At 35.1% G+C, this 25,403-nt stretch overlaps 2 protein-coding genes and 1 long non-coding RNA gene across 3 annotated transcripts; 1 reads left to right on the top strand and 2 right to left on the bottom strand.

The window, feature by feature from the left end:
• Positions 1-6,076: 6,076 nt before the first annotated feature.
• On the bottom strand, positions 6,077-19,180 carry LOC120258405 (protein CTR9 homolog). Its single transcript, XM_039265793.1, is given in 25 exon segments — positions 6,077-6,546; positions 6,722-7,027; positions 7,463-7,534; positions 7,633-7,899; positions 8,646-8,870; positions 8,942-9,049; positions 9,132-9,233; positions 10,262-10,357; positions 10,549-10,707; positions 10,815-10,895; positions 12,061-12,321; positions 12,484-12,576; positions 13,634-13,702; positions 14,551-14,643; positions 14,785-14,885; positions 16,307-16,391; positions 16,522-16,736; positions 16,852-16,915; positions 17,010-17,126; positions 17,195-17,281; positions 17,404-17,504; positions 18,326-18,464; positions 18,466-18,521; positions 18,700-18,766; positions 18,931-19,180. Coding segments are annotated over 25 exon segments (3,309 nt in total). The 5' UTR covers positions 19,072-19,180; the 3' UTR covers positions 6,077-6,342.
• A 790-nt stretch (positions 19,181-19,970) lies between these two features.
• Positions 19,971-21,910, bottom strand: LOC120258355. Its single transcript, XR_005535972.1, has 2 exons — positions 21,823-21,910; positions 19,971-20,907 (listed from the first exon to the last, which is right to left on the bottom strand). It is a non-coding gene; the product is annotated as an uncharacterized LOC120258355 (long non-coding RNA).
• Positions 21,826-23,430, top strand: LOC120258352 (IRK-interacting protein). The gene is made up of 2 exons (XM_039265725.1): positions 21,826-22,023; positions 22,107-23,430. The coding sequence occupies exons 1-2, from the start codon at positions 21,904-21,906 to the stop codon at positions 23,337-23,339; spliced, it is 1,353 nt and encodes a 450-aa protein (XP_039121659.1). The 5' UTR covers positions 21,826-21,903; the 3' UTR covers positions 23,340-23,430.
• Positions 23,431-25,403: the final 1,973 nt, after the last annotated feature.

Here is a 25,403-nt window from a genome sequence, read left to right as displayed (position 1 = left end):
ATATATATCATATTTTCTTAAATTCTATTTTTTAATTGAATGTCTATATTGCAGCAAATTAAAGATTTGCAAGCACCTTACATTATTATACACACACACACACACACATGTTACATTAACCATCCTCAAGTCTTCAACATAAAGAAAAAGAGAAGACTTGATTAAAATTTATGATCACTACAAACAGATAATGCACTCATGCAGCCCTTGCAGCAAGCAAGCATGGCAAACACAGCATGGACTCCAGTTGCTTGATAAACAGATAAACTCATAACTTCACTGCAATGAAATGTATCTGGCTCAGCTCACCTTTTAATTTCTGTCTTTTTATTTTGTTTCTTGTAACTAGATTCAGATCTATTCACTGATAGAAGTCACGTGAAAGCTAGCCATTCACCATGCATGCACTGGAACAAATCATGTCTTTTTATTTATATTTCAGTAATGAGTTTCCTTGATGCTACTACATACCCATTCTTTAATTACTGACTCATCAGACATTGTCTCCACTATTTATATTTTAAGCTCCACAAATTGCATTACATAAAGAAATAATCAATCCTATGATATATCAACCACCAAAATAATGCAAGTCTTGAATTAGCTGTGATGCTTCCTTGAATTAAATTATGAATAAACTCAAAATATGTGGAGATCTCCAGACTAGTGTAGCATCTCCATAGGACAATCCTGAAATCTCCCATGTTCCCTTCAAAACAAATAATAAGACCTCAATCCTCACCATCAAATAATGCTAATTAATGATCATAAAATAAAGCCATACTTGTGATTATTTCCCTCCTAATGTCTCCTATAAGAGAAGCAAGAGGAATTTCTTCTGTGAATGTACATATTTTGGTACTCTAAATGTCCTTCCCTGAAAGAAGGGAGGCAGCTTAATGCTTAATTAATTTAGCTATTTTGTTGCCAGCTTAGGTCAATGAATTAAGGCCAGATCCACCATTAATCTTGATTCATTAACAAAATAATTTCTCATGTCTTCTTGCTCCTCTAACAAGCTACACCAAACTTTATTACTGTTTTGCACGTGTAGCTAGCTAGATCTCTTGTACCTTGAATATAAATAATAACTACTATTTCAAGTCAATGCCAACTCGATAATACCACAAGACATGCAACATCAATTAATTTGTCCCTAGATATGAATTGAAGAAGAATTGGATAATCTAGTTATTATTAAATCATGGTCAATCTCATTGGAGCCATTTTTTTTCTCTGATGGTAAAAATTAATTATAAAGAAAAAACAAAGGTGTATGCATTGACTGATATATGATATTATCTCTAGTTAATGAAGAAGCTTAATAATTGAAAGTTAATAAGAAGTAGGAGAATGGTGTAGAAGAGATTGGCCGACAAAATTAATACAGCAGTGATGAAGAGCATCTTTCCTGCTCTGCAAATAAGTGTCATTGATAGAACCCTGCCACCCGGGTCCCCAACATTGGAATACTATTTGGGCAGTGGGTGCACTTGCTATTTCATAACAAACATCTCCCACATGTCCTCACATTGATGGCCAAGGATCCAAAGCATTCAATCTGGTTGCCGGCCATGGAATAGACTAACTTTTGTGCCCACTGTTCATTGGTATGGACCAACTTATCATTAGCTTGAAATTTAGTGCTTGCATGGGAATAGGTATGGCCTCCAGAGATCCCTCTCCCTTTCTCTTTACTTGATCATCATATCCATTCCATTCATTGGAAGCATTGAGAGACATTGTGGGGACGTATACGTGCATGCTTGGAGTTGGAGATTTAGTGTTCAATGTACGTGTTGTCTTGATGCATGGCCCATGCATGGACGTCATAGATGTCACCATTATGTGTGTATATATATAATGCATGAGACTCCATGCCTTATTCAGTCATCTTCTACACTATAAATTACTTCTTTGATTCTTTTGGTTGGATTCATGCATTAAGATTTTTGCAGATTTTGTTGCTTCTCTTTGCGTGTTTTGGGTTTGAGATTCTCTGTATTATTTGTGTGATTATGTGTGGCTTTTATAATGATATGACATTAAAATCAGAGAAATTATAAATCTCGCATATAACAGTGTGTGACCATTTATGAAATCAATCAAATAGCCAAAGGTTTCGCAGTCGAGCTACAGCCCCAATTTGAAAGGTGTTGGTATAAGACATTTAAAAGATAATAAGTTCATGTCCTGTTAGAAGCGGTGGTGATAATTAATATGTCCTCAATTGTAAACGAGGACACAAGCTTATAATATATTTGTAAAAAAAAAATAATCATAATTAGAGAACAAATTATCCATAAACTGAACCATGCTTTTAATTGGATTTTTCCCCCTTTTTCAAGGGTGTTTTGGTCAGAGATTATGATTTAAGTCTTGTTAGTTTATGATCAATTTAAATTTAATTGGAGACAATCTCTTTTTCTGAATACTTATTCATGGGATAAAATCGTACTTATGTTGGTGATATATAGATTCAAATCTACTTGTGATTTTAAATGTTTATGTCAGCCTAGTTTAAATTTGTTACATCAAGAATAATATATTCTTTAGTACCATTTCATAATAAATTTCACTATGTTGCAAATGTAATTTTTATGAAACAAAATGTTTGTGGAATATCATAGCTTAGACATGCATATTGCTTCCTCCTTTGATAATATATTATACACACACACCTAATATATTATTCATCAAGAATCTTGTCCTTGTGTGGATTCTTGCATGGAAATTTGGGAACGAAGACAAATGCTTCAATTATTGATCAAGTGTAAGCACAGACAAAAACTTGCCAAATAATAATATTAAGCTACTGCTAATGGCACACAAATATCAATGAGTTGTTGCCTCAATATAAGAGAAAGTTTTGTTTATTGTGTATTTGATTTATTTTAATCTTTGCTTAACTAAAAGATATATGCTCCATCACATCTAGTCCTCTTAGAACTAATCTCAAATTTTTTTTTAAAAAAAAATAAATAAATCACTGATTTATTGAATGGAAAAGACAAAAGTACAAAGAGTTAAATCCTACTGATCTCAATTCTTTTGTCATGTTTCTTTAATTTTCCAGTTAACCTTGTCACAAATCTCACCTGGCCTGCTCTAATCTGATTTAATTATTTGAGTGTAGCTAATAATATAAGATTAGATAGTTACATGAGAATTTGATATTTAAATTACAGTGATTAGTTTGTTTACTAGGAGCTTTATATATATTAGTTAATTAATATATAGATTCAATATGAGAAAGACAAAGAGTAAAAATAAAGAGAAATTTTCTCTGCAACAAATTTCTCATGTTAAACAATCTAGCTTATCTTTTTAGGATTTAAAACAGTAGAAATTATCAATAAATCTCAAATCATGATATATATATATATATTAGATTTTTTTATTTTTATTTTTTTGACAAAAATTTGATGAGGTGTAATATAGTATTACTGTGGCAATACTTTCACAAAGTAGTGATGGGCAAGTCATAAGATAGAAAACCTCATTTATATTGTAATTCTGCAACAATACATTTCATTGTATATGTTGTTCATGGTATTTTAGTTGGCCCTGATCGGCCCCCTGGAAAGTATTGTATCCATTTCCCTCCACAATTACATGTTGAATAATTTATTAAATCAATTTGATTTTTGAAAATTTTCAGAATTTTCAGGGTACGTATCTGGTAAAATTTTTATTATTTTATCTTATGTGATAAATGACTGAATTTATATCTTTTTAGATAATCAATAAATTTTTATAATTAGTGTATTATTATATTTGTCTGTCTTTAGATAATCAGCCAATTAGATAATCAGCCAATGTGGTAAAGCTTTTTGGTTTTTTTTAAACAAAAAATAAATAAAATTAAGAACAATAATTATAGAGATAAGTCTTTATCCATTGGGTACTTCCCAGGGGACGAAAAGAAACATGATGATTGGAAAGGACCACAACAAAGAAATGAATAAATAAGAACAAGAAATAACCAGTAGCTGGATTTTTCTGCCCATACTGTTCCATATCCTACAAAGAAGGATCTGATTATTAGACTATTTTCATGCTTTTTTAATTGATTTTTTTCATATTAACATGAGCTCATTTTAAGCTATCTTGATATTATTTTAGATGGATTTGATCTCACAAAAACCACTAAAGATAAATTTATGTTCAAATAATCTTAAACTATTTATATATAAAAATATATATAGTTTTAATTTTAACGGACCAAAATAAATTATGATTATTGCTAAAAATAAAATTACACTTTTGTTCATGTATAGTGTGCGTACAGGAGGCAATGACAATTTGTCCATGCACCCTCACCCGGATAACACAAGAATTGGATTGCAAATCTGCATTCACAACAAAGAACCCTCTGTACTACTATATCTAATGTATTTTGCAATGTTGTCAGACCCGGACGGCCCTACGGTTCAATCGGAAAAACCGGAGCCGTACGTGACCGGGTATACCCCGATTGACCCGGGTATTAAAAACCCGAGTGTTAGCCCGGTGACCGGGCGGTTCAATCGGGAGCCGGTTGACCCGACGATCAATCGAGTCACAATGTTTAATTTTTTTACAATATTTAATAATTTATTATTATTTTCTCATTAGAAACCACAAAAATCAGTATATATTTATTAATATTAATTTATAATTTATAATCAATAAATAGAATTACATTATATATATGTATATACCAACAAAAAATTAACATTTAAAAAAATAAAAATATATTAATGTATTATGTAAATACTTTTCTAAAAAGTTTAATTTATTAAGAAAAATAAAACAATAAATGAGTGTAATTTTATTATAAAAAAATATAAAATTAAAGTATTCTAATTAAATAAAAAAATATAAGAAAAATTTAAAAACAAAAAATAAAAAAACTCAATTGAGATATAAAAATTAGTGAATTAAATTTCTTATTTATTTTAACAAAAATCAACCAATAAACAAATAAATAAATAAATAACACCGAGAGAAGTTTCGATAATTATATATTAATATATTAAATTTGTAAATATTTAAAAAAATGTAAAAAAATAAATGACAAAATTAGAAAACTCTCATCGTATATAAGGTCATTTATCAATTTAAATATCAAATTTGAGTAGAGTTTTTATAATATAATTATGGATTTAATATTATATTTGCTTATTATTAATTATTATAATATTTTTTTATATTTAATTATTGACTCGGTTCAACCCCGGTTTGACCCGGTTGAACCCATTGACCACTGACCCCTAGGCTTAGCCGGGTCATTGCCCGGGCCGGGTCTGACAACCTTGGTATTTTGAACTGACATAATTAACATCCCGCAAATTAAGCCTTTTAAAATGAGACTAGTGCCACCAGACCAAAGACCTTATTACAAATAAAAATGTATTTATGCTAAAAAAAACATTAGTTATCAATAAAAAAGAAAAAAAGTAAATAAAACTTTGGTCTTAAAAAAAATTATTACCTAAATAAGATACATCAGGAGAGAAAGTAAAGAAGAAGCTGAAAAAAATGAATATTCAATAATAAATTCAGAACATAGAAAGGTAAAAAAATTAGTCGTCCCTATCTTCTTCTTTTGAAAATTATTTTTGGAGACCCCAAGAACAATGAAATATCAAATTTATCGAAGTTAAAGAAAAACAAAATTACTTAAAAGATGCATGAAGACTTGAATTGGGCAGACTGGCCAATTATAATGTCCAATATTTAGAAATAGTTAAAGGCCAATAATATACCGATACCTATTACATTATTTTAAAATAATGACTATGTTCTTTAACTTTTAGTTTTTTTATTTAATTTTATTTATGTTTTAAGATGAATAAGCCACTCACCTTAAACCTTAACAGAGTTGATCACTTAAACCTCTCACTTGACAAAGGTAAAAGCTACCATCTTTTAGTAGAAAAGATGGATATAACTAATGTTACAAAGGAGCCATAGCTTAAATATATAGTAGTTGCAAGAGGAAAAAGAAGTCCTCAATGATACTATATAATTATAAAAATAATAGGAGACCTGAACTTAATTTTCAAAGACCTGAATTAATTAAATAATAATATAATGTTAAAGTTATAGTCTAACATTATAAACAATTGGTAATCATTCATATCAAAATTAGTGGACAGTGATCATTTAATTCACCAGACTGAGACCATGAACAACAGGTGAACCTATAGATCCCCACAGCCAGGAATTGACTTGGCATTGAACTTCAACAGAGTACACAGGATAATTATATTACATAAGTTAATCCCTTCCTAAATTTAGTTATCACATAAATACCCAAGAAACATTCTGAATTATCTCCTACTTGTATAACCAGCTTTAGTCGTCATCCTCATCGCCGGCTCCCATGTTTGGTTCATGCATTTCATCTCTCGTCTCAGTATCTCTAGCATCATCAGGATCACTTCCAGCCGAATCTTCTTTGCGACCTGCAGGGCTCAAATCATGATGTCTCCCTGATGGCTCGTCATCATTATCTTCATCAGACGACCATGCTCGCCGTTTTCGATTAGAAGGCGCAGCCTAGCAGAAGAAAGGAAACAAAGAATTCATTATTTGAACACATTGCACTCAGATGATCAAACAGACATTATTACCAACAAAGAAATAAAGAGTCGATTTCCAAATCACAATGAAATATAACAACAAGCCAATGAGATTTCGTATATTGATGAAGGAAAACACGTAACCGGTGTACCATGTCATCTTCAGCATCAGAATCTTCGAGGCCAGCAGCCATAAGCTGATCTTGTGTCCTGACTGCACCATCATCATCTTGATCATTCGCATGTCCATCATCTTCCTCGGCTTTTTCATGTTCATCCTCCATCTCACCTTCTTCCTCATATTCATAACGCGAAGACTTTTTATCCTTCCTCCTCCTCTTTCCACTGCCTTTCCTCCTCTTCCTGTCACCATGTCCTCCCTCTGAATCATCACCTAATGTCCTATCTCTATCCCTCCTCTTATTGCCAGAAGTGTTGCTTGAACTTTTCCATAGTTCCTGAAGTTTCAGGTAATGATAAATGGTTTACTTAAAAAGAATGCATTAGTTAAGCAAGTCTTCATAAAATCCAACCAGTTCTAAGACAGAAAAGTAGGAAAATATGGCCCTGAACAAAATGTATCAGATCCAATGGCAAAATAAAATCAGTATACAGATTTTAGCGTGCCCAAATTTGGATGTGCAAGTGATTGGATGTATTATCCTTTTGTCTAAACAAAACAGTCTGGCAACAATACTACTGCTTATGTAAAAGCATTGACTGTTTTTGCAGCATATCCAACATAACAAGCCAAACAAATTTTAGAATGTTAATTCTAGCGCAAAGTGTCAATGCTGCTGACCCAATGAGTAGCATATGCTATGGTATTGAAAACATTGATAGCCACATTTAACCAGCTCAATGTTACTTTTGATTCATAAGATTTTTTTTACCTTTACACGCTCGAAGTGTTCCTCTTGTTGTATTGCTTGTTTGAGATCAGCCTCTTGTCTTCTGCGTTCAATCTGAATTGCAGAAAATTTTCATTCAGGATCATCAAAATTAATCCTAGCATCCAAAGTTCCAAACATAGCCGAAGAAAAACCCGCGGCCTACCGCATACCTGAAATTTTCTCTGTTCTTCAGCCTTACGCCGAGCTTCCTCGGCCAAGGACACCTGGCGGGCAAGTTCTAATTTTTGACGGTTCTGCTGTTCATCACGCTCAGCTGCTTCACAATGAACTTTAGCAGCATCTAGCAAATGCTTGCAATAACCAACATGGGTCTCTATTTTTTTCTCATCAAATCCATGAGCATGAGAACTGCATGCCGCAGACAACTGGCTGAACACACGAACAGCATTTTTCAATTCTGTTACTGTTGAGCGTACCTACAATAATGGAAACAAAGAATGGTGTGTAAAAAGATGATAAAAAAAAACCCAAAAAAAAAGATGAAAGAGATTGAAAAAATATAAATTCATCAGAATGCTAATTTTCTCCCCAGCAAAAAGCACCAAACGTTAACTTACCAGCATCTCAATCTTAGTTATTCTAGAACCAGAACCAACATACATACACATAAGGGTGTAAATGATACACTACTACTGGCAAGCTACTCGAGTTCGATTCGGGGAAAACTCGAACTCGACTCGCTTAGGGTCGAGTCAAGCTCGAGTAGTCGAGCGAACCGAGTTCGAGCATCTTAATACTTGACTCGAGTACTCGCGAGCTTAATCGAGTAGTTGTATCTGTGTGTGTATATATTATATGTTAGTTTGTTTTACATATATAATTGAGTACGAGCTCGAGCCCGAATTCGAGTATAAAATTATCTATGATCAAATCGAATTTATTAGCTTTTATCGAGCTTAACCGAGCGAACTCGAGTAGCTCGATTTATGTATCGAATCGAGTTCGAGCTACAACAATAAAACTCGATCGAGTTCGAGCCGAGTATCGAGCAGCGAGTTTTTAACCGAGCTCGAGTAGCTTGCTGCTCGGCTCGAACTCGATCGATTACACCCCTACATACACACACATACACATATATATGTATATATAATTTCTAGTTTTAGAGAATGCAGATAAATGCTTTGAAAAACTTTCATGAAGAACTACGGCATAATCTTCTTACCTCATCAGCAGTTCTTTTTGTCTTCTGCAGTGTTGATGCAGAAAACTTTTGCATTGCAACTCCAGCATCAAACCGAAGTGTGTAATTTGAGGGTGCCAAATGAATTGCTCTAAGCAAAGTCTTCTTGCATTCTTGCCACTGTTCAGCCTCATAGTGGGTGCGTGCCAAATATAGAAGAACTTGTGTATCTGTGTTATAATAGAACTTCCGCAAGCAATTTTGATACTGCAAAATAACAAGAGTCACCATCTGTAGATCATCCTTTTCAACAAAGAGAAAAAGAGTGGTTAACTTACCATTTTCACAGCCAATGCAAAATGGCCTTGGGCAAAGTAAACATGAGCCAGATTTATCCATACATCTGGCATTTGAACAAAGATACTTCCAGATGCTGCTTCTTGAACCTACATTTCAAGCATTATATGCATGCTGAAAGGAAAAGGCATAATAACATCAAGATATAAATTATGAAAACAATAAACTAACCTGTGTAAATATATCCTTTGAAACATCAAATTGACCTTTCTCAGCCAACACAATGCCAGCACCATTTGCAGCATACAAGTTTCCATGGCGTAGCATCAAAACCTATATGTAATTGAAAGTTTAAAATCTGTTGATGTTGACTGTATCTCAGCATAATTATAACACCAATGTACTGTGACAAAAAATGAGTTGCATCCAAATGTGTAAACAATTAGAGACTCAAAAAATGTGGAGAAACCATATGCTGGCAATATGTAATTGAAAACCTACAACTAATCAATAGTATAAAGAGCTGTTGATATTGCTTGGAGTTCAGCATTATGCGGGCGTACCATGACAAAAATGAGTTACAACTAGATGTGAAAACAATTAGGCTTGAAAATGTGGAAAATCCATATGCTGGCAATATGGACCATCCATTAATAGTAATGAAGACAAAGCTACAGCAATAGAAGCAGTGCATTTGATTGCATGCCAATGCCAGTGAGGAACATAAACACTGTCCAGAGATGAATAAGAAAATGAATTACTTTCAAGGAAAAGCCAATTGGAGGCTACAAGCTACAAAGATTCAGCTGGGCAAGACAAAATTCTATAAAAATCAAAAACTGGAACAAGTCAGGTATTGTAAACTGACATGTTTCAAGACATCCTCCTAAACAAAATCCTTAAAAGACTTCACTGGCCTGAAACCACAATTGGTATTAGAAACATTTTGAGCAGCCATTGACGCACAAGCCTCCTGCCAATGCGGTCCCATTAACATAGCAACCTTACTTGCAAGCAAAGTAGGCTGGCTCCAGACACAAGTGCAAATAAGCAACTTCACCAAAACATCCAATATCACCAAATGCAATGAAAAGACATATCTTCACTAACCACAAGAAAGCAAATTCAGCCCACAATATTCTAAACATGAAAGCCAGGGTCAGATGATTTTGTCCCTAGCTTCGAATTTTAACAACCGAAAGAGATTGATGCTAGAAAAAAATACCCTCCATACAAAATAACAGCTAGGATATCTAAATTTGTGCAGTAGTTTAAGATAGAATCATGTGAAACAAGCATCACAAACAGAGTGAATCAGTAGCAGACCTCATAAAATCGAAAATTTTAGAATGTCAACATACTTTGGTATACAGTTCCTTAGCTTTTTCAAGGTGAGTAGCCTCCAATTTCGGGCCTCTTTTCTCAGAACGCATGGCTGCATAGTAGTTCCAGTTCCCCTGAAAACCCCAAGAGAAAATATTAAGGCTGAATGTCCCTTAGAGAATGAACAATATCACTAGGAAAACATTAGAAGAGAGTAATAATTAAGTGCAATATTATTATAAATATACTGTGACACAGATCAATGTAATAGCCTCTGACAAGAAAACCTGACTAAACAAGATGTGACAATGTGGTCCATATATACCAGACAAAGAGTGGCATACGAATCTTTGCCATCAGTAGCATCTTTGGCAGCACGGAAGGTGTCTTTTGCTTTAACCCAGTCATCGCTTTTGAGCTCCAAATTACCAAGCATGGAAAGAGCATTGGGGCATTTGTCATCAATTTTAAGAGCCTCTCCTATCTACAACAAGCCAGAGTATCATATATAGTATTATAGTGAGTCAGAAAAAACTTCATTTGATAAATGACAAGTGTCAGATATGATGATTTGAAGGTATGGAGCTATACCAATTCAATGCTTAATTGTATATTGTTCCGAGCTTTGGCCATGGCAGCAAGTCTCAGATAAGCATCAATATATTCTGGATACTGCAAGAAAATACTGATTTTAAGGAGAGAAGCGATATGCACAACAATCAACATAAAGAATGAGCAATAATTCGCAGGCTAGGCTCTACCAAATTAATCAAAACAGTAAAGGGAATTTCAGAACAATATTCACAAAAATGGTCTGAGGTCTACGATAAAGTTATCTCAGCCTACTATTATAACGAAAAAGCCTTCGATTGTTATTTTTTAAAGGTTAAGTTCCATAATCTAAAAGACAGAAACAGGCCCCACTAATAAAGTCTTGACAAATGTACAAACATAATTGCAAGTCCAATAAAACAGAGGAAATTTAATGATGTTCCCGTTAGCAGTAAATAGAGCAAATACAAATATTGATTGTCATTTGTAAAGGCTCCAACCTGAGCTTGTAAAAGCAAAGATGGGAGATAGATGCTAAAGAATAGTTCATGAATATTGTGATATGAGAACAAGATAGAAAGTTGTGGGTAACAATCTATGCAACTAATAAATACAGACAGTACTAGAACTCCCTGCAGCCATTCTAGTTACACAAAATTTTGAGCTATAGAATAAATTAATAAGGGCAGTGTGGCTGTGATATGGTTGCAATGTTTAAGGATACTTGAGTATAAATTCAAACAAGAATGTGTGGCTAGTGTGTGTGTGTGTGTGTGTGTGTATGAGAGAGAGAGAGAGAGAGAGAGAGAGAGAGACCTGTGCAGATTAAGGGCTGCCTGTAAGGACGCAAATTATAAGCCACTTATTAAAAGGCATTCATGGGGAGGAAGAATTGACATGAGAAAGCCAAAAGCCAATTGCACTTTCATCAAGGAAATAAGATCATTAACACAATAATAAGATTGCTAATTAGCTGCTTATTTAAATGGATCATAAAGTAAGAGTTCCAATTATTGACCTTACAGAGAAATGCCATTTATCTTACTGTAAATATTATTTCCTACGATGACTAAGAGCTTCCTCAGAGACAGAGAAGCACCAAAAAAATGGAAATTTTCCCTTCATCAATGGTCTTCACCTCAGTTCTTAATTTATGCAAAACTTACTATTGATATCAAAACAATATATCACATTGATGTGCATGTCTCAGTTTGGCATTGTCCAGATGTCCTGATAGAATGCAAACACAGATGTGCAAATAAAGAGGGCAGAGGGAAGAGCTGACCTTGAACAGGATCAGCCTGTATAAAATGCTAGCTTTCTCAGTATCATGTAGTTGCTCAAATAACCTGGCATAGTTAAACATTGTTGTGACTTTGTCCCAAGGAAGATCCAATGCTGTGCCATTTTCCTCAAGTTGATGGAATAGTGTAAAATCCTTGTACTGGACAGAATAGGCACTGGGATCCACGACAGAATTCTGTCCATCCAGAAGAGAGAGCCAAATACCTTCTCCTAAAGCCTCCTTGAAAGTTTGTTCAGCAAACTGACAAAGCATGCAAAATAAGTTCAAACTGTGGTTAAGTGTGCAAATGGAAGCATTTAGAAGATAAAAGAAGTTCCAAGAGAAACCTAATAAACAAAGTAAAATTTCTACTGATGTAAGACTAAAACTAAGTGTTCTCTTTCTTTGAAAAAATCTACAAACCTCAAATTCTCCTCTTTCAAAGTAAAGAACACCTATGTTGTTGAGCAATTCAACAGGTACTTCTTCACCTCCTTTCTTAATCAGTGTGCGAGCCTGTTATGAAGACAAGTTAGAAGCAACTGGCAAGATCTCTAGTTCTAGAAACAAAAATTTAATAGTACAAGCAATCTTGAAGAATGAAAAACAATTGTGCGCAGGTAAGAGAGATCCTTGAAAATAACAATTGAATAAACAGCTGAAGTGCCAAAAACACAAGCAAAATTCAAAACATTGTGCATATAAAAGACAAAGAAAGGTGAAATGCACAAGAATCCAGTGACTCACACTTTAAGTGCATTACAACCATAGTCTTAATCCATTTTTTACGGTGCAAAAGCACTATCTTCCTCAAATCCAGGAAAAAACAGAAATAAAGAATGATATATATAAAAGAAAAGTACGATGGACGAAGGAAACACAAGCTGGCAAAGAATGATATACATAAAAAGAAACCAAGGGTGGCCCAAGAAAAAACCAAGCTATTAATACCCTTAACCACAAAATAACCTATCCCCCAATCCATTTTTCTCATGGTACAAACCAGCAGAATCTCAAACATAAACAAATGTTTGAACAGACTCCCATGCAAAACCTCCCAAATTTTACCAGCACATTCACAAAGCTGATCTACATCATATAAAAAAATTTATTAAGTCGAGCATAGCACGCATACTGATGATGTTTTAGGCATATTAGACACTATATTTCACTCTTCATTCTTCAACCAGGCAGTCAACATTCTTTCTATTTAGATACAGTAGTTGAGCAAATTTTATCATGCTTTAAAAATAAACAGTTCAGAATTCCAATCTTAGAATGGAAGCCTCAAGATTCACCTAGTAAATTTTTTACCACCTTATTTAGTACTAAAAAAGTTGCATAAGATTTTAACAGCCCACACTAATAACCATTGGCTGATAACTAGAACGATATATAGAAATGGAATCATTCATCTAACAGAAGATAAAGCTGGAACTAAAGTATTTTTAGCGTATGCGATGCAACCATAAATATATAGAACAGGAAGTATTCAGCTCACAGAAGATAAAGTTGGACCTAATGTAAAAGGAACATCAATAATAATGTCAGTGACACTGGAAAAAAGACTTACAGTTTTGAGTGCATCCAAAGCAGCCACTGCATCTGATAATGTAAGCAACTCTCCTAGCTCCATAAATGCCTGAAGTAAATTTCAATCAAACATATAGACATTCGGAACAACTCTAGGACACAGAAGAAAGAACTCAGCCATTGATTAAACCATAAAATGAATGTATAAGTTGGTAAGAAACCCAAAATGCTTAAGAAACATTCAAGAATAAACTATAAAATTAATGTATAAGTTGGTCAATAGAATAAAGAACCCAGCAGTTGATTAAAACATAAAACTAATGTATAAGTTGATAAACAAACATAAAATGCTTAAGATACATTCAAGAATTATTATTTTTTTTTTAAAAAAAAAAAAGAATTTACTTCATCTTTCAGAACAGTGTACAACATCTTTCTTGACACAAAATTCAACCAAATATGCGACAGAGAGAATGCTGCATAATAAAATAAAGTTCAGTTTGACTATGATCACAAGTTGTGTTAATCTGAGCAAGCATAATACATCCAACTTGACAGCAAGTTCTACCAAATATAGAAATGCTTCAAAATCAACCAATATGCCAGTTATACATAATACCACAGGTTAGAAGTGGAAGATCACTGAACTGACTTCCTTACCTATGTGATTTAAACTAGAGCTTGGTTCACACTCACTGGAATGGATGCAATTGAGACTGTGTTCATTGTTTACTTTCAATGGACTTATATATGAGGTATAAAGAACTCTATGTATGCAATACGCACATCCCCTGTTCTGTTTCAGTATAAACATGATCTATTATCACATGCCATGCTAAGGATCATTATGCTCCACTGTACCAAGTAACCATGTTGGCCCTTACATGCATCTGAATACTCTCCATAGAAACTAGACTCATGATAGAAAATAAAGTCCCAAAATGGACTCCAATTTACCTGAGCATCTTTCGGGTCAATCCGTGCGGCTTTGCGAAAGGTCTCCAAGGCCTTATCATTTTGACCAAGCTGAACATAAATGTGTCCAACAGCCTTTTACAGAGGAGAAGCCAAATAGTTAGCATGAAACATCTATTCAGAAGAGTAAAACAATAATAATAATAATAATAATAATAATAATAATAATAAATTAAACTGAATTAAATAATGTTCTCACTTAAAGATTCCACTCACTTTAAGGCTATCACAATTTTCCGGGTGAATCTCCAAGACCTTTTCAAAGCTTGAAAGTGCACTTCTAAGATCACCCAACTTCAACTGGACTTGTCCAAGTCCTATTTTATGCAAGTCGAAAAAATCATATCTCAAAGAAGAAGAAAAGTTTTATTCTCAAGATCAATTAAAAACAATAACAGTCATCTTCAAAAGTAACAAAATAAAAACAAAAGAAAATAATTTTATGCATATGTTCCATCAAAAGGACCATAGTTCCCCATTTATGAAAACAAAAATCGGCAGCACATCTCTCAAAAACCTAGAACAATGCAAATTAACCTTACAGTAGGCTTCTCTTCTCTTATATCAAAAACAAATGGTGAATTTGCCATCTTGCCCCTATTATAATAGGTGAGATACATGTGCTAAAAACTTTCAAAAAATAATTTACAAGTTTAAGTTAAACAAGTGGGATAGACAACCATAGTTATCAATTAAAACCAACAAACAGCAGGAAAAATATGCAAGAAAACAGATTTTTGTATTAATATGCAATTTATGAACCTTTAGGAGGCATACATGTGAAATCCTCAAACAAAACTCACACCCCTTACCATAACAAATAATCTTATGGAACTAAACTACCCACGATATATTCAAAATCAACCAGAAGTATAATTTACGAGTTCAGCGCAGAAGACCCATTCTTAAACATCTCAGTAACCCCTAGTACAAGCAGCTGAAAGGATATGACATCTCCTAAACCTTTAGCATTATCAAGAGATAGCAAGGTCTTAAGAAGAGTGACGCCACACCTAGCATGTATTTGCTATATTTTTCTACTTCAATGTCAAAAGAAATGATGGCAATTTCAGCTGTGAACTTAAATAAAGGGAAACTAAGACCGATTAAATTCACTACACATAGAAAGAAATATTATGTTACGTTCCATGCAGCAGTAACCAGTGCTAAAAGATTCACCATGCATGCATCCACAAACACCTATGTGGATCCATGATTCCACACACAAAACTATATGCTTACAATACATGTTTATGTTCACATATATATCAGTATGTGTGTAAGCAGATGTCTACATTAAGCATGGATAGGTACCTACATCACCAAAATTTGAACAAGGGGATTGCAATGCCTATAAGCTTTCATCTATTTTCAAGCAGCCAATAAGAAGTCCTCATATACATTTCAACTCATACATGATTCAGGATCTCTATCGGAGAGTTTTTTAATCCTCCATTGGATAAGGGCCTAGAGCTTTTCAATTGATCAAGTTACCTACAGTTAGCCAGTCTAAAGTAAGATTTAAAATTTCAGTTTTACTGCAGCAAGTTACACTTCTATTTTGGTTATTTCACTCATATACATTCACATAATTTTGATTATAAAACCTGAATACTCCAAAGATAAAAATCGACTTCCTCGTAAAAAAAAATTGAAATGCATAGAAAAAAAATAGATAAACAAAGACGAAAAAAAAACCATATCTCTAGGACTGCAGTGGAATCGAGCAACCATGTACCATAATAAGGCAGAACAAAGTCTTGAGGCCTGTTGATTTCCTTGACAGATGCCATATAATACCTTGCAGCTTTATCAAAATCTCCCTGGTTTCAAGAGGCCAGATAATAACAAGCTTTCACGGTAAATCAGAAGGAAGATTTTAAAATTTTCAAGAATCAAGTATTAAGATATACAAATTTGGAACTGACGCAGATAATAGATGTCCTGTGGCACCTTGCTGTGATATGATCTTGCAAGGTTGTAGTAGGAATGTGCTTTCATCAACTTATGGTTGCTCACAGCAAGAGCAGTCTCAGTTAACTGCTCCACCAGGAAATGCTGACCAGTAAAGAAAAAGTGATTTGCCAGATAGTTCAAGGCCATAGCACAGTAAGGATATATCTCAAAAGCTCTTTGCATTTTCTCCGTTCCTTTCCAAATCCCATGAACTATACAAATTAAATCAGGGGAAAAATTAGTATGATCAAGAAAAAAAGCACTTTTGAAGAACGAAACCAATCTAGAATATAACACTCATATTAGCAAAAGAAAAATCATACCCACCTTCGCTTGATTGTAAGTCCATGATTCCAAGAGCCACCAAAGCCTCAACATTTTCTGGATCTAACTATAGTTATAATGAACAACAATCTTAGTCATCATGACGGAGTGGCAGAGACATAGGGAGGACCTTAGTAAATGATAATTACTTATTAACTTACCTGTAGAACTCGCTGAAAAGCTTGCCTAGCTTTTTCAAACTGACCTAGCCTGTAGCGGCAAAGACCAATACCAAGTCTCACTGCCGCAGGACACCCAGGATGGATTTGCAAAGCTTTCTGACCATAGTTGAGGCAAATTATTCAAGTAAAATATACAACAATAAAAATGTCATTAATTTTCAAACCTTAAATAATTCTAAAGAGCTCTTATATGACTCAGAAGCTTTCTTGTACTGATCTTCATTCTCCCCATTATTAAACTCAATGCAGGCCTGCAAAAAAAACAACATATCTAAGTGTAAGGAAATGAAACATGGAAAAACAAAACTTTGAAGTATGAAAATCCACTTTGCAAGACAGAAGGCAATACAAAAGAACAAAACAATTCAAGTACCTTTGCAACGAGAGCTGGCACACTATTAGGATCGGTATCCAAAACAATTTTAAAGTTATCGGATGCTTTGCTTAATTCACCTCTAGCAACACAAAGTTGGCCTGTATGAAAAGGAAAACAGTAATTCACTTTTAACCAACAATATCTATGTAATCAAAGATTTGCAGGAATATCTAAAAACAATATAAACTAATACATGCAAAACAACAGGCATGCATAGCAAGATATACTCTACACAAAACAAAATATGCATTCCATGTGGAACACAAACCATAAAGCAAAAGAATAAGGTACCTTGATCAAAACTAATGACCAACATAGATGAGGAAAAAAAGAAGGCCCAAGTAAACAAGTAAACATAATGACAACCCAATCCACATATTCAAGCCATGTTCTCAGATAAGACAAAGTGGCTTTGTTACCCTCAAATTTCATCAAAATTTAACCAAGTTAACCAATCACCATTGTCTCTGGGATTCTCAAACTTTGAGGACAAGTACCATCTGATTCGGGCAATGCTTCCATTAGTGAATTTTCTTCCACTAGCAAGCACTAAGCAAATGAAACACTAAAAGCTCTTAAAAAATCAAGAGATCCATCTGCTAAAGTCAATGAGCTATATGTTGTTTCAAGAGAACCATGCACCAATATCCATCATGCAGTTGCTCTGGAATAGCAGCGTGATAATAGTCATGCGAACTAGGAAAGGCTTTGTTCATTGATTCAAAGATCAGATGTCTTCATGATAACATTATTACACATGGATAACCGCGACAACTTTGTCCTGATATTCATGCTTTCAATTACTATGAAGTAGTTGGAAATCTTAAAAGTGAGGGGGGATGTAAGAACTAAATAGGATATCCACCATCCTTATGAAAACTACATGCAAAAATTCAAACATAGTCGTGAAAATGCCAACCTTTTCCGATCCATGTAGAAGGTTCATAAGGGTCAATTCTTGCAGCTCTGTTGTAATAATCAGTTGCTGCAGCAAAATGCTCATCCTTCTCTCTTCTGTTCGTCTCAATCTTTCCCAGGTAGGTATGGTAGGCTCCCAAAGGCATTCAGGATGGCAATCCGTTCATACTTAACATCAGCATAGTATTCATCAATCTCTGCAACAAAGATGGATTCCAAACAGCTTCAAGAAAAACAAACAACTTAAAACTCAAAATGCAAAATTGTGAGCACCGTCCAACAGTGAGTACCTACTTCTTGAAAAAAATAAGTAAACAAATAATACTGTTTAACATCCAGAGAAAACCAGAAACACAATCAAGAAAACAAGTATACCCGGACTAGACCCTTCCTCCAAAATCTGCCGAAATTGCTCAACCTTGCCTTGCTTAAAGTATTCTCTCTAAAACCAAAAATAACAAGAATTAAACATCAGATGAAACTCAACAAGAATAGGAGGCAACACCGTCGAGTTTTCTTCAAAGCAACCGAATCCAGCACGTAAAAGAAGCAAAAAAGGACAACTTTGAGCGATTAAAAAAAAGACAGAGTGAAAAAGAGATGAACCGCGATGACAAGCCAGAGATCGAGGGGAGCCTGCTCGGCCTTGAGGATATCGAGGATGTCTGAGGCGTCGCGGGGGAGTTGGTCGAGGGCCACGCGCACTTCCTCCTCGGAGTTCTGCACCGGGATGTAGACGCTCGCCATCGCCGGCTATCACCGCCGGCCGAGGATCCCCGACGGACTCTAGGATCGCGATTGCTGATTGTATCGTTGCCCAAGCAGTGAATTGGGGAAGAAGGTTGCTTGCTGGTGCTATACAGTGATGGGCTTCGCTTTATGGGCCTTACTTGGTGGAATCGTAAATAAACTCACGTTGGAGGCCTAAAATATAGGGTTTAGGCCTGGGATTAGTTACCTTATTTAGTTGTCCGTTGGATTCCATATTTAGAATTATTATACCTAGAAATTTTAAATTTTTGAAATTTTTTTCCCCGATTAGGAGAAATTGGTTTATTATGTTGTAATTATTTTAGGTGATTTTTTTGGGAAATCCATGGATTATCAATCTTTAAGGCACGTTAGTGAGTTTATTAAAAAAAAAATTGATAATATTCGTCTACTTATTAGTAAGATTTGTAAAGTATCTAATGATTGTTTACATGAAAAAGACTGATTTGATAATATCTGCATATGGATTAAGATGGAAACTAGTTGAATTGAAGTTTTTTTATTAAAGTGTCATGTAATAATCATGGAGAACAAAATTACTGCAATAAAAGGACATACATATATAAATATATATATATATATAAAAAGTTGGAAATGGTTAAATATTGCCAATAGGTCGGTTATCAGTGTGTGATTGTTATAATATTATTTTTAGTAATAATGCAAATATTTTGTGGCGTGATGATTCCAACACATAATTTAATTAGTTTAAGTACAGGTGGAGTTCGATTTATATCACCAATGTAAGTATTTGTACACAAGACTGTTAATCTAGAATAGATCACTCACCAAATGAGTGCTGATGATCTTGTGTTGTCAATGTATTACAGTTTTGATGTCTCTTCTGTCACGTTTCTCTTGGAATAATGATCACCTGATTAAAACTTTGATAATATTTATTACTACATCATGTCTGTACATTAACGTTCCAAAAGCATACTCTTCAATGTTCTCTCAAAAACATTCATATCGATCAAATGATACAGTGATCTTTGGAGGTAGCATATTAAGCCAGTAGTCCCAATATCTGATCATAAAATTGCCATCATAGAAGTTCCAAGCTCTTGAGCAACACAACGAGGAGCAAGGCTTTTTGGAGAAAGAGAGCGGGGCGAACCCACTAGAGACCCCAGAGACATGCACAAGACTCAGTGGAACAAGCGGGGACGAGGCCGCACTCACATAGGCGCAGAAACCATCCGTACACAATTACTATTCACAATTCAAAAAAATGTGCCCTCAGCCGAGAATCGAACTCTCACCACTCGGTGAGAGTGGTGAGAGTTTTATCGGCGACTCGTGTACTAATAGACCTGAAGATCATTGGCCGAGGAGCAAGGCTTTCACACGCTAAACAAAATCAATGTTTTTTGAGCACAGAGCACCGCCCATGTAGAAGCTAGCACCGTTTGCTCTGTAAAAATTGTCTGAATGTTGAATGTTGAGTTATAAGTTTTATTTCATTCCAAGGACTCCATAAAACCACCAAGGGCTCCACTAGTTGCCCACTTAAGCACCCAATCCAAGCAACATGCATGGTGACAGAGACCACCTTTCACAGTCCCAAAAGCTTCCAAAACGAGAGGCATTAGGCATAGTATTATACATACAAAGAGTTTGTCAGCATGCAAAAAGCCAAAAAGAATCCCAGTGGAAATTCAGTAATACAGACCTGGCAGAGAGCCATGCAGAGCAACGAAGCAATGGAGAAAGGACCACAAGGGTGGAGGGACTAGACCCTTAATTTCATTCACATGTCCCTTCTAGTTTGCTTCTACTGCTATTCCTGCCTCTGGACCCAAGAAATAAATCCTGCAGTTGGGGGTAGATGAGACTATTTAATGCCCAGTCTGTCTCACTATACACTGCGCTGAGTGCTGAGAGTGAGTGAGAGTGAGAGCGAGATGGATGTGTGGGTGCAGCCACACCATGCATACATACACTAGTCATTCCTTCTCATCAGGTCCAGAATAAATTTAGTTATAAAAATGCTTCTTTCTATCAATGTCACAAGCAAGTGGATTAATTATTGTCCATGAAACAAAAAAACACACACACACAAAAATGTCAAATAAAACGAAAGATAATTTCCACCCTCATTTGAAGTCTCCGCCCTTAATAAATGCCCAAGGACCATTTTCATTCCATCATATTGGTCAGCAAAAACAATGTAAGACTTGGACTTCCAATGACGCATTCACTTTACGCTTACGCGAACCAACCACCCCACACTTTTTCCTTAATCATGCAAAGCATGCAAAGAGAAACTAGTGTAATAATATAAATAATACACATGGTTAAAGTTGCTAATAGTTTTCATTATGGTTTAGATTAAATCAATAAATTTTTTATTAAAAAGAAACAATTTAAGTTGGTGCTAAACCAAAAATACAAATATATACATATATATATATATATATATTTTGAGATCACTAAGAATAGAAGCGTAGACAAATAGTTCTCATGTACCATATAGTTGAAAAGATCTTGGATTTAAAGTATCTCAACTGATAAATGCACAATGAGTAGTTGTCTGTGGGAGTTATCCACTGCTTCCATGATAAAAGATGATTTTTTTAAAAAAACTATTAAATCACCGTAAAGACAGTAATGTATTTTTATATACATGTTTGTTTTTTCCCACATACCATCGTATTTCTTACCTTTTTTTTTTTAGGAAAAAAAAAATTACCAACACTTATTAAAAATGCAAGAAAGAAAGCGTACCAGTATGAAACTTTTTGACAACTCTGACGGAGTCTCTGAGTATATAAGGCCCAGCATTTAATAACCTCCCTCTCACTCGTTATGGAACAGCAGCGCTTTCCCAGGCCCAAACGAATCTCCATGGCCTCCTCCTCCTCCACCGCCTCCTCCGCCCTCTCTTCTTCTCCTGTTCCTCCTCTTCGCTCCCCTGCGATCACTCCAGTGAGTCTATATTTGTCTTTTTTTCCCTTTTTTTTATGCAAAAATACCCTGCTAAAGTTTTAAAATGTTACTCTGCTCCCCAGATCCCCGAAGAAGAGAAGGAAGATGAACGTCACACGCCGACCCCTCTCCACCCTTCGTTCGTGCCGCCCAAGAAGACCACCAGATCCACCACCGCCGTCTCCGACGACGACGACATCGCCGTCTCCTGCAACAAGTGTCGCCCCACCTCCCGCGACAAGATCTCCGTCGTCCCCCTTGACCCCACCGCTTCCAGCCCTAGTCGCCTCTTCCGCTCTATCTTCCACTCCCTAACCCGCCGGACCCCCGTACCCTCCTCCGACTCCGATGAATGGCGCCTCGCAGCCGCCGAACTCTCCCGCAAACTCCTCCACGCCACTCGCCGTCGCGACGAAGCCCTCCTCGAGGCCTCTCGTCTCAAAACCTCACTCTCTCACCTCTCTCGCAAACTCGATCGTCTCGAATCCCACTGCCTTGATCTCCAATCCTCCCTCGATCGCTGCTCCCAAGCCTCTCAATCCCCCACCCAGATCGGCTCACTCCCCATCGATCCCTTCCTCCGCGCCGTCTCCGATTCCCGATCCGCTGTCCGCCTCCTCTCACGATCCATCTCCGCCCACCTCCGACCCTCCACCCCCAAACCTCTCCTCCTCTCCCTCGAATCCATGCTCAACCGCGTCTTCTACTCCGATTTCGAAACCGGATTGATACCAGAACCCATGGATCCAATAGCACGCTGCGAGACGAACCGGAAGGGTTACGAGGAGGTGCGGGAGCTGGGCTGGGAAGAGGTGCTCAGCCGCGGCACGCGCCACTACAGCGAGGGACTGAGCCGATTCTGCGACCGGAGAATGGGGGAGATCGTAGGGATGCTGGGCTGGGGTGGCAGTAGCGGCGGAGGTGGCAGTGGCCCGGGGCAGCGTGCATGGCCGGAAGGACTCCTTCAAGCCTTCTTCAGCGCCGCTAAGGGCGTGTGGCTCGTTCACCTTCTCGCCCGCTCGGTTCACCCACCGGTTCCACTCATTCGGGTCAACCCGGGAGCCCGGTTTGAACCGGATTTCATGGAGGACGCCGCCGGTTCGAGTCGAGTGGTCGGTCCGGTGAGCGTGCGGATGATGGTGGCTCCCGGGTTCTACGTATACAGTACCAGCTGCGGCGTCGTCAAGTGTAAGGTTCTCTATAATAATAATAATAATAATAATAATAATAATAATAATAATCAAGGGAACGGTGATATTAACGTTAGTGGTAGGAATAATAAGAAGAATAGTGGTAAGGGACCTAAGGGTGGGTGACCAGCTTGTGTAGAGAGTTTTGGATATATGTATATTTTTTGTTTTTTTTTTTCGACTAGTTATTTCTGAAAATAGCAAAATTATTTGTCTATCTCTAGATTTTTTGTTAATGTCTTGGTATTTATTGATCTACTTATTTATTTATTATATGTTAATGACCACCACTCTAGTTATTTTTTATTTTTTTAATTTATTATATTTATAATTAATCATAATGAAAATAACATATTTTTTTATGAAGAATAAAAAAGTACTTTCTTGTATTTAAACGTTTAAAATTTTTTAAATATTGTATATACATGATGGATAAAATTTAAATATGAAAGAATGGTACATGTTGCAGTGGCCAAATAGTTAAAATATTTGACTTTTTTTGAGTGAAAAAAATTAAATGTTCATAAATAAAAATGTATGGGAATGATATGTCCATATAATTAAAAAATATAGTAAAAATTTAAATTTGAAAAAATAACGAATTTACGAGGTACTTTCTGCATAGGATAATCAACAATAATGCCTCTCTTTTTTCTCCTTCTTCGGATATGCATGAATTTATTTCTCCATATATTTGGGAGTGCCCTGTTTTGATGTTTTTTAATATTCTTAGGATACAGACAAAAAAGTTATTTTAACTTTTTTTTTTTTCTTTTGCGAAATCTATCTATATGGGCTTTTCATACTCATATACAAGGGAATTTTTCAAATAGGTATGTTGGTTGAGCTTGAACAGCCATATAAATATACTTTCACTTTGCCCAACATTCTCTTAATTAATTAGTGTAATATTGACATTGGAATTTTTTACATGGTATTTGTTTTAAAAAAGTCTCAAAATTAAATATCCAAATTCTTTAAACTCATGCAAAGTCAGATGTGTGAGATATTAACTCCACATCTATATATACTTATAACTTTCTTCGATCAGGGTATGTTTATTATATATTTATAAAAAACATACACCCTTGTCTTATACTTATAAAAAATAATATATATTTTCACTCTCGGAGGAAATTAGATCTACTTTCTAAAAAATTTTAAAATCTCTTTAATTAAGCGGTTAAGGCAACGAATTAAGGTGAAAAATAGCGATTTCAGTGAAAATTTTGTCATGGTTAATTTTAGAGAGGGATATGCAAATAAATTAACAAAATTACACAGAAAGGAGCTTCCATTGAGAAATATGTAAATAATAATAATTACAACAGTAATATATGAAATCCAAAACTTGCCAGCAATACAAGTCTATATTATACAAGGGCAGGGATAAACTAATTGGTTCATTTGAATAAAATATTTGCATGGGTTTACGCTGCATGCATTGATCAACAGGGAAAAACACAGTCTATTAGTCTATATATGCACTGAGGAATATGGATTGAATCATTGAAGGGATTGGTTGGGTAACGTGAATTATTTTCTTTCTTGACAGAATTTTGTTTAGTGTGAAAGAAATTATGAGGTCACACGTTTTATGGTATATTTTACGCGCGCAAGTGAAAAGTATGATGTTAGAATTTATATATATATATATATATTATTTCATATTTTTTATAATAAAAACACCTTTAAAAAAATTATTGAGTTGGATGTAATAACAATATATATATAAGGTCAAATATGAACTATTTATAGACAAAAATGATTAATTATTTGATCTCCTACCTCAGACCCGGATTAGACCACACAAAACACTTATGAAATTCTCCGCGGCACATAAAACATATAATTGTCTTTTTTAAGCTAAAATTCATGGAACATTGCACTTAAATACAAAAATATAACATGAAATTAAAATGAAGTTATATATATATATATATATATATATATTATGTAAGGAGCCAAATCTTGGACATAAAAGTCAAATACCTTAATGGGTGACAATATTTAATTTCGATATTAATTATAAAATAAATATTTGAAAATATTTAGTTTTAGTCAATTTTTTGATGATTTATTGCCAAATTCATGAACTCACACCAAATTTATCTCTCAAGCAAATAAGCCTAAAAAGATTTCTCAACACTAGCTGGATCTAAAATATGTAATTAATAAATAATTTTTTTT

Source organism: Dioscorea cayenensis, chromosome 4, assembly GCF_009730915.1.
Source record: "Dioscorea cayenensis subsp. rotundata cultivar TDr96_F1 chromosome 4, TDr96_F1_v2_PseudoChromosome.rev07_lg8_w22 25.fasta, whole genome shotgun sequence".
NCBI classification, from domain to species: domain Eukaryota; kingdom Viridiplantae; phylum Streptophyta; class Magnoliopsida; order Dioscoreales; family Dioscoreaceae; genus Dioscorea; species Dioscorea cayenensis.
The sequence above is the reverse complement of the archived record's forward strand: the minus strand, read 5'-3'. Positions and strand labels throughout refer to the sequence as shown.

What these genes read in the sequence shown, in the direction of transcription:
- LOC120258352 (XM_039265725.1), top strand. Translation starts at nt 21,904, where the DNA reads ATGGAACAGCAGCGCTTTCCCAGGCCCAAACGAATCTCCATGGCCTCC. An exon ending in GCTCCCCTGCGATCACTCCA is followed by an intron (nt 22,024 to 22,106) that starts GTGAGTCTATAT and finishes TCTGCTCCCCAG; the next exon opens with ATCCCCGAAGAAGAGAAGGA.